The sequence below is a fragment of the Neoarius graeffei genome, chromosome 24 (genome assembly GCF_027579695.1).
Source record: "Neoarius graeffei isolate fNeoGra1 chromosome 24, fNeoGra1.pri, whole genome shotgun sequence".
NCBI classification, from domain to species: Eukaryota; Metazoa; Chordata; class Actinopteri; order Siluriformes; family Ariidae; genus Neoarius; species Neoarius graeffei.
The window spans coordinates 31,840,906-31,853,566 of record NC_083592.1 but is presented as its reverse complement, the minus strand read 5'-3'; the positions used below and the strand labels follow the sequence as shown (position 1 = coordinate 31,853,566).

Sequence of the window (12,661 nt, the reverse complement as noted above, 5' to 3'; positions counted from 1 at the left end):
TAATGCACAACATGCTAAACCTTCAGGCAGATGGCCTGCAACAGCAAAAGAACACATTGCGTTCCACACCTATCTACCAAGAACTGAGGCTACACTGGTCTTGAGCTTGCCTAAACTGGACTGAAGATTGGGGAAAACCAGGTCACTTTTTTCCCCAATGTCACCTGTGTGGCTTTGATTATATATACCCCCCCATTCTGATGTTGGTTGTGAACATTAGCTGAAGCTCTTGGCATGTATCTGTATGATTTTTATGCAGGTGTAAAGGTGTTCCTAACAATGTGGCCAGTGAGGGTACAAGTGCTGGCAAGTGTGATTTGACAATGACGCTAACTACATCAGCATCAGTTTGATAACCTTATCTTTTGTCATAGATATTTGCTTGAAGGAAGTCACCTCAATAGCAGACAGCCTGTATAATATCCAGCTATTGAAGGAGTTTGCCAACGAGTACCTAAATAAAAGCTTCTATTTAACACTAGAAGACATGCTGTATTCACCTGTGGTGCTCAAAGTAAGAAATGTATTGGTTTTCTTTTTTTTTATTGATTGACTATTTGACTTGCTCCATCATGTTTTTCTTTCTATTTTTTTCTATAGCCCCATTTGTGCTGCTTATCCTGTGTGTGTGTGTGTGTGTGTGTGTGTGTGTGTGTGTGTGTGTTTTTGTGTTTTGTTTTTCCTTCCCCCCGATTTTTCAGCACAATGTCATGGCATTCATCGCTGAACTTTTTTGGTGGTTTGAGATTGTGAAGCCAGAGTTTGTCCACCCAAGGGACGTGCAGGAATTGAAGGATGGTGAGAAATGCATTATTTTTATTTTCCCTATGCAGTCACCCATTGTTTCTGTGCAGTGTGTTTATTTTATTGATCCTGAGAGATGGTGATTTAACTTAGTTTGATTAGTAGATTTAAAATGCTTAGTTTTTCCTCTGTATCTTGTACATTTCTTTATAGCAAGAGCAGTGACTCAGTCAAAAAGCTCCCGGCCCTCCGTGCCCATCTCCAATGCTACCAAACGAAGCTTCCTGGTCTCCCCTGGAATGGCAGATTCAGCTCATCATGTCCCAAACAACCCTGAAGTGTGTAACAGGTACTTCCTGCACACTGAGGAATCTGATCCTTCGTAAGTCTTGAAATCTCGTGTCTTTCATCTGGACATGTTAGGCTCCTGTGATCAGATTGTGTGTGTAGTCAATCAATCATTTGTCACTTTTATCCACCTTTTTAATGTTTGTGTATAATATTTAAATATAAAAACTTTTGTCTGAATGTAGGACATGTGAGATGGGCCTCCAACTAATTCTTTTTTGGGGGGAAGCAGAATAACTTCTTTGTTTCTTGTCTTTAGGTCAATAAGTGCCAACACTGACATAATTTAAGACTTGTTATAAATGTACACTGGTTAAACAAGTGATTTAAAAGCTTGGGTAACCTGTTAATACCAGGTATTTTTTCCATCCTGACATAACTCTTGATCTTTCAGTCATTAATTGCCACTCCTTGTATGTGCATAAATCTTGGGCTGGATTACATGTACCATATAGTCTGAAACATGCAAATTTTAGTCAGAACTTGCTCTTTGTGCAGTGTCTCAGTAAATGAATCGCATGTACATAAGTTCAGTTATGATAACATAAGAAAATATGTGATGGGTAGGGGAGTACGTAAGAGGTTAAGTCATGCATAACTGAAGGATTGGTTATGTTCTTGTATGTTTGTGCATAGGGTATGGAGTTCAGACAAATATGGCCAAGAGATGTAAAACTGATAAATTATTCATCTTTCAAATATCCTGATTTAATTAAAAAAAAAAAGGGAAACTGGTCCAGTGGCTCAGTTTTTATGGATATTTTTAGGTCTCGAATGTTGCTCTTTTCAGAGAAATGGGCCTGTATAAAACAGGCAATTCGTAAGGAACAATGGTAAAGTGCGAATCCTGCGTATTTGTTATTAAATTGGCAAACTTGACATTGTTCTACGCTACATCGTTTTTCTCTGCAGAATCCACGTTTTTTGTAGTTGTTGTTTTTTTACTTCTGTGCATAATTATGATAATTGGCTTAAAATGATTAATTTGCATACAGTTTGAGGATATATGGTAATATCTATAGGTTATCTTTGTATTTTATTGCTTGAATAATATCTGGAAATTTCTGTTGGCCATAAATCTTTACTGTCTCAGCCACCTAATTTGCATATACAGGCTAATTTGCAGACATGCCTTAATTAGGCCTAAATAATGTAAACAGATCTCCTCATTTGCCAGTGAGTTTTGAAAGGTTCTGAAACGAGTGATGCTGGTGTTCGGAAACTGCAAAACACCTTGTTTGTCAGCTTAAATAATCAAAATGAAAGCACCATATTGGGCACAAGAGATCAATCTGTCTCGCTACATATCCTTTTTTGCAGATCGCACAACTTGCCTGAAAATTTGTGACAAATTTGCAAGACTCACTGACTGTTCAACTGTATGGTTTGAATATTGAACAAGCTGTAGTGTATATATGGTTTGAAATCTGCATATGCACACATTCCACAATGCACTAGGGTATCTCTAGTCACATGCCAAAATTTATTTTTCTAAGCCAATGAGGAATGACTGTTTTGGGGGAAGCCCTTGAGCTATCAAAACAAAAGCACGCTGCAGACACAGTGCCATGGGCGCACCTGTCTGGAGTGTGCGTAGGTTGAATATATCCATATTTGAGCCAGAGATTAAGCTACATGCATTAATTTATGTATGGAGCATGTTTAGACATGGGAAATTAATGTTATCAAAACAGATTATGAGCAGTGTCAATAAAAAAAATCCCACCAGAAAAGGCATGAAATTTGGGGGGGAGGCACATTCATCGATTATGTAACCGCCATATTCATCGCTGTCTGAACTCACTACTTCAGATCATTGGCAAATGGGTGGTTTATTAATTTAAAAAAAAAAAGGCATGAAGTTAATTGTGGCAGTGGAGTGTTTTGGTGTCGTTTAGAGTGTACTCGCACTAGGAATGATTGTCTTGTACCTCTCTTGGGAGCAATTGTCCCCTCAGCAGATGAAAAACTAGTTGTCTATATTTGTCCAGCCACGAGAGAGAGTCAGTTAAGATAAGATGTTGGATGTCCTTTGCCCTAAATTTTTTTTTTTTTGCTGACATATTCTGTTTCAGTAATAAGGGGAATTCTACTTTTAGCCCCTCACATCCACTTTTACCACTGAGACAGAGACAGCAAAAATCTCAGCAGGGAGAGGATGCATCAGGTAGGACAGTAAAAATTTACAGCATTTTTTGAGGCTTTTAATTTTTTTTTTTCCACAGTGGCTTTGTTAAATATGGGTGTGTATGTGTCCCCCCCCCCCCCCCCCCCCCCCAACAGGCTGTAGAAATCGTTCTAATTCGCTGACTCAGGCAAGTCATTCTCGTGGGTCTGTGGCCTGGTCAGAAAAAAGACAGAGGTATAAGAAACTAATTTTGTCTTTCGATGTTTGCATGAATGAACATGCTTGACTCTACACTGTTAATCACTTGACCAAGATATGACTTGTTTTGCTTGTAATCCTGACCAGGCCACTATCACAGCTGAATCGCTACGTTCTTCATTGTGCCACAGACAATGATGCAGACTTGGCCTCAGGTGACAATACGAGCCTCACATGCTCCATCAGTGTGGACAGCCTGGCCTCTACTGTCACGCCCAAACATGAGGGTCATCCAAGCCCAGGTGGTCCTCGACGGATCAATGGTCACGGGCTTCTTGGAAATGTTAGCTTGGATGAAGATGATGATGATGATGATGATGATACGATGACCGTTATTCAGGAGTCATTGTCTAAAAATGAGGCTACTTTGTCAAACTCTGGGAATGTAGAACATCCATGTGCTACCTCTAGTGCTAAAACAAGCACATGGGGCAGACACGAGGAATCTCCAGCAGATTCCAGAACAGCCAGTTTCTACCTAGAACCGCTGATGCCTGCTGTCCTTAAACCAGCAAAAGAAAAGTCTATATGCTTAAATAAAGAGGAAGAATCTGGAGAGGGACGACAGCGTGGGTCAACACGGAGAAGTGGTGCTGGAGAGGGTCCCAATGCCTCAGCTAGACGAAGACCTCCACACAACCTTAATCGGATCTTCAATGCCAGCTCAGTATCTGATCTTGAGATGGCTTCTGAACCCAAATCCAATCAATCTGTGCCTCCATCTGCAGGAGAGGCTGATGTCCTCAGATCCACGGTCACTAGCAGTGTTGGGTCTTCTGCTGAACAGTCTCCTGCATTCTACCTGCATTCGTCCATGACTGAAGACAAGAGGCCTGTTCAAGCTTGGAGTGTCCTGCCTGACAACAACACAGAGACTGTGGAGACAGTTGAAGATCAGGATGCGGAACTAACCAAGGAACTTCATCCACCTAAGAGACAGTTTTATGAAGAGGATCAGGAATCTGCAAAGCTTCAAGAGGACATGAGTGTGAAGGAGCATGAGGATAAGGATGAAGGAAGTAGGTGCTCCAGCCCTGCTCTCAGTGTTCAGTCACAGGTCAGTAGTGTGGCCAGTGGCAGTGTGAGAATGACCAGCTTTGCAGAGCAAAAACTGCAGAAGTTTGGTAGCAATCAAGACATTCGCTCCAGCACCAGTAGCTCTCAAAGGACAACACCAGATGGTTCAGAGACCTTCCCTTTTCCCCTCACCTCATGGCGGATGAAAAGGGACCAGAGTCCGACACAACAGGGCAAGGACAAGAGCGGTATGCTAGCTTCAGAGCTTGTACTGTTGCACATGCAGCTCAAAGAAAAGTGCCGTGCTATTGAGACCCAGAAAAAGAAGATGGAGGTCTTGTGTGCTAGGCAAAGACTCAAGCTTGGAAAAGCTGCTTTCCTGCATGTAGTGAAAAAAGGCAAGAGCGACACACTCCCTCAGTCCTTCAGATTAGACAAATTGAAAAATGGCCAAAAGTTTAATGGTGATAAAGAGTTGTCATCAAAAGATGACTCCTGTCTTGATGCAGTGAGAGATGGGGAGAAAGGCACTGAGGAGCCAGAGAAAGTATCTCTTGAGTGGGGGAGTGCAGCTGCTATACCACAGAGTGCCTTAGACATGGATGAGGAAATAGACCTTAATGAGTGTAACCACTCCATCGAAATGCTTAATGAGGCCATCAACAGCATTCAGCAGCAGATGATGCAATTGTCTCTCCAGCAGGACCTACTTATGAAGCAAAACATCCAGTCACCTCCAGGTGCTGCCTCACTCCCTGTTGATGACCGAGGAGATTCACATGAACCAAAGGTGCGAGCAGCTATTCATTTTGTGGAGCCAAGCGGCAGCCCTGTAGTTCGTAAGCCCCCCAAGCTGACCTCTGCACGGTCCCGCTCCAAACCTTCCGAGTTGAAGCTGTCCAAGGACTACAACAAAGGTCAGGAAATATCTACACCCACTCCCACTGAAAGGCCCACTGCTCGAGCAAGTCCAGGGGGCAGGACCACCAAAGCAGAGCATGAGACAGTCAATAAGACTGAGGCAACACTAACAAAGACCACATTCTATCTACATGATGAAGCCAACTTGCGTACGGTCTCAAGGGAACCAAGCTCTGTTGCACTGGGAGCGACTCTTGATGAAGATGTACCTAGTACGTTACGGAACCCTGAGAAATCCTTTGATATTGGTCCTGGATTTGAGGACAGCTCGAAGAACAAGGCCAATCTGATCGAGGTGGACCTGTCAGACATAGCCCAGTCAGATGAGGGCAATTCTGATGTATTAGAAGTACCCACTGATGCAGTGGATGGAGAAAAGAAAACCGGCATGGGCTTTTTCTTCAAGGTATTGGCTTGATACCTTTCAGATGCACGCATGCGATACAGACTGCATCTCAATCACTTGTTGCTTTTTTTTTTTTCTTCAGGATGAGCAGAAGGCAGAGGATGAAATGGCCAAAAAGCGTGCTGCATTTCTCCTGAAACAACAGAAGAAGGCAGAGGAGGCTCGAATGCGCAAGCAGCAGCTAGAGGCAGAAAGTGAACTCAAGAGGGAGGAAGCCAGGTATTTCCCAGCCTCCGTAGTGTCTTAGAAAAATTGTGTATACATGAATGCTTAATCTAGAGATGTTAATACTGTTATTAATAAATGAAAGCTGCCTCGGGCAAATCAATATTATCATGAGATGTAATGGGTTGCCATTAGCCTTTATTTACTGTGCATATGACAGGCATGTTAGTGATAACATACTGTATAACCTCCTAAGGCCCAAACTGTTTTTTACATGCATTTTTTATTTCTCTTTGCTATTTGGGCTTATTAGAACCTGATTAGAATAAAAACTAAGCATCATCTTTTGATAAGATGTACTTTTAGAGAAAAAGTATGTCCACATATGTGGATTCTTGTTCCGAATTTCCATAAAGTGCTGTCCACGCATGTGACCGCTAAGCCCTAGGAGGATAATGTAGCATTTGAGTGAGATAGCATACTGAAAGCTCATACAGTAGATTAAAAAACCTCTGCACCATGCTACATATCAGAACAGATTCTGTGCTGCAAGATTTAGCAAGGCCTTTTTTCTGATTTCTTAATCGCCATGGTAAAAATTCATTGAAATGTTTCACAAGCAATCTTTGCTTTCAGGAGGAAAGCTGAAGAGGAGCGGCTCAGAAAAGAGGAAGAGAAAGCTAGACGAGAGTTGATAAAACAAGAGTACCTGAAAAGGAAACAGCAAGAGTTGTCTGAAGAGCAGGAACAGCCTAAGCCTAAACCCAAACCCAAGCTTAAGAAGCACAGACCAAAGTCTGCGCTGAAGGAAGAGCTTTCCACAGACACGCTTCCAAAATGCACTCCTACTAGTAAGTTTTGTTTTTCTTTGTGCTTTTGCTTTCTTCCTTTGTGTTTAAAACATGAGCCTTTACTAGACCCCTTATTTATATCAGTTACACAGTCATACCAAGTTTAAGAATACAGTAATTCTAAGAAATACTAGTTTCTTCTTATCCTATCCAGGGCTTTCCCCGGAAGAAAAAAAAAATATCAGAGCGGTGCTACTAAAGTGGAGCCCAGCCCGTAGGGGCCGGCTGCAAGGGGGATCCAGGGGCATTCTCCCCCAGAAAATTTTGAAATTAGAGGTTTCAAATGGTGCATTCTGGTGGCAACTAGGGCTGATTTGGTCACAATTCAACATTATTAAATTTGTTGTTTTTGACCTTGTGAAATATATAAAGGGCAAAATTAGATTTGAAATGAAAACACTGGAAACAATCAATTCAGAGGAATATATATGTTATTTACCAGCTGGGAGGTCTGTATCGTGAAATACCGTGACTGAGGTCTTGAAAGTACTGACTGAGGCCCTCTGGGCCGAGGTCAGTATTCAAGGCCGAGGTCACGGTATTTCACCATACGGACCGACCTTAAGCTGGTAAATAATATAGACCCTTTTCAGTCACGTGACCTTTGTAAACGCGACCGCCATTTTGGACATGTAGTGGACTTCGGCTCGAATCGGTTTGAATGCGAGGAAGGCGACAAACATAAAAGAAAAAGGAGCGTGATGCAGAAAACTGTATTTACTAGTTTACTGTAATTATGATCTGGCAGCTACTTACACCGGATCCAGTGTAAATAGCTGCCGCGAGCTAGCTGCCGGGGCCGCGCGCTTCCCGGCCGGGGCCGCAAGCTAGCGCGCGCGCTCCGGAACCTCGGACGTTGGCTCCGACAGCTACTAACACCGGATCCAGTGTAAATAGCTGCCGGAGCCGCGCGCTAGCTGCCGGAGCCGCGCGCTAGCTGCCGGAGCCACGCGCTTCCCGGCCGGGGCCGCGAGCTAGCGCGCGCTCCGTAACCTCGGACGTTGGCTCCGGCAGCTATTTACACTGGATCCGGTGTAAATAGCTGCCAGATCATAATTACAGTAAACTAGAATGGAATGTTAACAGCAATGTAATGCCTTTTCTGGCTAATTTTATTCGTCTTACCTCCAACAAAGTGGTCACTACACAAGCGTTGGTATGCCATTATCCATCTTCTCCGTCGGTCAGCATCTACCAGGATCCGATAAAATGATAACCCTTGCCTTGTTTGTTGATGGTTACTACATCCAGGTGCACAACAATATAGTGGCATGATGGAAGTCTTGCTGAAAATAAACACTTTCTTTGCTGCCATTCCTCAATGTTGGCTGTGGTAAACCACTGGTAGTACATTTCCAAAATGGCGGCCGCGTTTGTCGTGACGTCACGTGAAAAGGGTCCATATTTATTTTTTTCTTTACCAAATTCTAACAGAAAACGAGAGCGCACGAAAGGGAAAACCGAGCCGCCATTTTGAATCCTCATTCACGGCTGTAATGCAAATTGCTCCCTCCTCGGTATACAAGTGCACTTCCATGGCAGGAAAAAAACTACATTTTGCCACCTATGTAGTCCCCTATTTATACAAGTAGGAGTCATTCAGGATTCAGCCATGTTTTTGCTCGGCGTTAGCAAGTTAGAGGTTTTTAGCTTTCTCCTGAAATGTTTTATTTTATTTCTTCTTCCTCAGGGTAGTAAAACTCGCTTTCGCTGTGAACACTGTCGCTATCCATGCTGTAAAATTAATGCTATTTTGAATCCTCATTCACGGCTGTAATGCAAATTGCTTCCTCCTCAGTATCCAAGTGCACTTCCATAGCAGGAAAAAACTACATTTTGCTGCCTATGTAGTCCCTTATTGGTACAAAACTGAGTCATTCAGGATTCAGCCATGTTTTTGCTCGGCGTTAGCAGCAGTTAGAGGTTTTTAGCTTTCTCCTGAAATGTTTTATTTCTTCTTCCTCAGGGTAGTAAAACTCGCTTTTGCTGTGAAGACTGTTATCACTATCCATGCTGTAAAATTAATGCTATTCTCCTGAGAAATGCTGGCAAAAATTTATAAGATTTTTGATAACCTTATAAATAAATCATAAAAAAAAGATATGTTGACACAAATTGCTACTATGCTTGTTGTGAACGAGCGAGTCGCCAGAGGTCCATAACCGGGATCCGTAACTGGGGTCCGTACCGTAGGATACGGACCCACTCGCCAGCCAATCAGAGTGCAGGATTTGGACCGCGGAAAAACCCAATTAATTTTATTGATTTAAAAATTTAATATATATATTTTTTTTTTTGGCGTGCAAGTGACCGTGGTGCTGACGTCGCACAGCATGACGGAACGCCGCATATTCGTGCTTTGGGGAAAGCCCTGTTATCATAGAACCTCTTGTTAAATGTGTATAAAGTCGTTATGAACAAATTGAGTGTGAAGACTATATTTCTTAAAATATGTGTTCTTAAATTATTCAGTGTTTTTAAGTCATTTTAACTTGACGATACCTGTAACACCTCTAGCAACTGTTCGAGTTTCTTAAAGGGCTCATTTTATTTGAGTGTTATTAGTAGCAATACTTGTTATTAAAGGGGGGAAAAAGTTGCAAGTGTTTTCGATTTCCAGATGAGAACCTGATCAGTGCCCAGTCTGGCTCGAATCTCTCACTGGCCTCTGTGGCCACTACTGAAGCAGACAGTGTGAACTCGGGAGGTGCAGGGTCTCAGCGGTACGTTGTGTGCATGTATATGCCTGCCTTTTAATCATGCTTTCCAAGTAAATTCTAACTAATCCAGTCTGTGACCTCTCAATGTTGTCATGCGCTGTTGCTCTTATTGGCATGTTCTTTCTATGAACAGTGGGGAATCTGTGGAGTCGTTTTCAGTCCTCAGTCGGACAACAGAGCGCGACTGGGATAACGGTTCTACTGCGTCTTCCATTACATCAACGTCTATTGCAGAATATACTGGTAAGATATTTCGCTTCTGTCTGTGGAAGCAGTGAAAATACTAACCTCTATTTAACAAGGGTATTAAAAAGATAACTTGCTTTCAATGTTTAGCAGGATCCCACTTAAAGTTGCAGTCAGAAGTTTGCATACAGGAACATGAATGTCATCGCAATATTGGTGCTTTCAGTGATTTGAAATGAAAATCATTGAAAGCCCAATATTGCCATGACATTCATGTTTCTGTATGTAAACTTCTGACTGCAACTGTATGTTTTAGAAATAGCATAATTCCATTCTTAAAGAAGCTTTTATTTATTTGTGTGTCGTTTCTAACTTACTTTTTTTAGGGCCTAAACTTTTCAAGGAGCCAAGTGCAAAGTCCAATAAGCCGATAATCCACAATGCCATTTCTCACTGCTGCTTGGCTGGAAAAGTAAATGAACCGCAGAAGAACTCCATTCTCGAGGTTTGTTTTCATCTAAAACCTGATTACCGTATTTTCTGGACTATAGAGCGCACCTGTATATAAGCCGCATCCGCTCTATTTTAAAAAAATATATTAAAAAAAAGATATACAAGCCGCACCGGGCTATAAGCCGCAGATATCTATGTTGAAAAATTAGATATTTACTGCATGTACAGAACGATTTTGTACTGTAAATGTACATGTATGTACCTGAACAGATTCTTTCCGAACAGTGCCTTTTAGCACGGCAGCAACTTTGCTGATTAAAACGGAACAGAACCAAGAGAAAATAACCGGTATTTATTTACCTTCATTTCTCCTGTGTTTGAAACCACAAGTCACTTTAATCATCTTCGCTGGATTTGAAAATAATTACCGGTTAGTAATTTGTCATGCGTGTTCTATCTGCTAAAGATCTGCTAATTCTTCTTTGCATTGATTTTTCGCTATCTTATTTTTGATTCTACTTCCGGTTAGAGCGCCCCTAGCGGTGGAAGAAAAATCCACAGAATAGCCGCACCTTTGTATAAGCCGCATGGTTCAAAACCTAGGAAAAAAGTAGCGGCTTATAGTCCAGAAAATACGGTAATCTCATCTCTTTATAACTTGAAAGACTTTATACGTTGACCCAATTAAACACGAGTTTTAATGTGGAACAGTTTTGTGAAGTAGACTTTAAAAAGCATTGCTTTGCACACTTACCTGCAGGAAATTGAGAAGTGCGAGTCAAACCACTTGATGATTCTCTTCCGTGATGGCGGTTGCCAGTTCCGTGCACTCTACTCGTATTTTCCTGACACAGAGGAGATCCACAAGCTCACGGGCACTGGGCCTAAAAGCATCACCAAAAAGATGATTGATAAGCTCTACAAGTACAGCTCAGACCGGAAACAGTTCACCGTCATACCTGCCAAGACTGTGTCCGTCAATGTGGATGCCCTGACCATTCATAATCACCTCTGGCAGGCCAAGAGGCCCGCTGTGCCAAAAAAGAGTGCAAAGTGAAGCTTTTGGGAACTGTAATTAAGCAACGCTGTTGTACTGCCTGTATGTTTGGAAAGACCACACAGATGTCCACAGTCAACTTCTCTTCTTGTTTTGTGATGCATCAGGACTGGCTGTGTATGAATAAATCTCTGGACGGTCAACACTCTTTGTTTGATCAGTTCGTGGTAGAGGGTTTTTTTTCTGTAGTTTGAGGCATTTTTGGTTGAGTTCTTGTTACTTGAAAGACATTTTTAGTTTGGTAAGCTCACACAGCAGAGTTTTCCTTTCTGATCAGCAGATATTTTGTCTCTTTACTGTAAAAGACAGACTGTGAGACAGCTACATCGAAATAGTCTGCTGCTTATGAAGATCATAACTCAATTTATGTAGAAAAGTATTTGTGAAGTTGCCTTTTATTTTCTTTTTCCCCCCTTCCTAAAACATGCTGCTTTGAAACTGTCTTCTGTGCACTGTATGATGATCCCAGTCATACATGTGGTTGGCCTTCACACATCATGGTACTATTGTCCTATTTATTCAGCGCTTAAAAAGCAAATCGGCTGTAGCACTGCTGCATAGGACTATGATGGACCTTTTTAAATAGGGAATGAAAGGCTTCGGTTCATGTCTCAGATGCTCTTTTGTTTTGCTACTCGAATACTACAGGTAGTAATTTCTCCACTGGACAGCTGCGTCCTTGACAATGGTGCACTCATGATCGTTTTAGTGCTTTTATCATGCAATGTAACCACGAGTGATGTCGTCTCTGAACCTTCTTTTGTCAATGCAAAAGAGCAGCATGCTCTATTATGAAGAGTGTCGCTGTAGTTTGAATGATGGTATTTAATATATTCATAATCAGTTACTTCCTTCGCAGTGGCTGTCTAATTATTTACCCATGTTTAAAGCATTCCTTGGAGACGAGGGAAAAAATGTGTCAACACTGCCGCATCCTTGTTTAATCATTTTAAAACACTTGGTTTGAGTTGGTGGTAAGGATCAAGATAGTGTTGCACATGCACTTTACTTCTTTAGAAAAGGTGATAGTTAAGGGCACACAAGGTTTGTGCGAAAAACATTAGCATTAAATGCTTCTTGAACTGCTTATTACACTAAAATCTTTAAACAGACACTAATGTATTTAATTCAGACAAGCAAAATTAATGGCCCACTGAAAACTCTTCAGACTACTACTTTCCAGAAGGTGTACTTCAGATTTAGGTTGCTGCATTTGTTTTTACTTTTAAATTACAGTTTTGTATATCATGTCTGTTTATATATACACTCTAAAATTGTACTGATTTTGCTCACCATTCTTTTAAAACACTGTACTTTTGGTCATGTTACTCTATCCACCTTACCATTATTTATATTAAACATAGGCACAGAGAATTGAATACATTTTCAATAAACTCATTTTTGTCA

The 12,661-nt window shown here is 41.6% G+C and overlaps 1 protein-coding gene across 3 annotated transcripts in view; it reads left to right on the top strand.

The window, feature by feature from the left end:
* The window catches only part of camsap1b (calmodulin regulated spectrin-associated protein 1b), a 75,145-nt gene extending 62,484 nt beyond the window's left edge, over positions 1–12,661 (top strand). The window contains exons 7-18 of one of the 3 annotated variants that reach the window (XM_060907056.1): positions 375–514; positions 702–798; positions 958–1,093; positions 3,168–3,259; positions 3,376–3,454; positions 3,566–5,822; positions 5,905–6,041; positions 6,624–6,838; positions 9,459–9,561; positions 9,692–9,801; positions 10,131–10,249; positions 10,958–12,661. In XM_060907056.1, the coding sequence (XP_060763039.1) occupies positions 375–514; positions 702–798; positions 958–1,093; positions 3,168–3,259; positions 3,376–3,454; positions 3,566–5,822; positions 5,905–6,041; positions 6,624–6,838; positions 9,459–9,561; positions 9,692–9,801; positions 10,131–10,249; positions 10,958–11,254 (3,782 nt within the window). In that variant the 3' untranslated portion in view covers positions 11,255–12,661. Of the gene's footprint in view, positions 1–374; positions 515–701; positions 799–957; positions 1,127–3,167; positions 3,260–3,375; positions 3,455–3,565; positions 5,823–5,904; positions 6,042–6,623; positions 6,839–9,458; positions 9,562–9,691; positions 9,802–10,130; positions 10,250–10,957 lie in introns of all 3 variants that reach the window. The other 2 variants (XM_060907055.1, XM_060907054.1) reach the window with 2 other exon arrangements.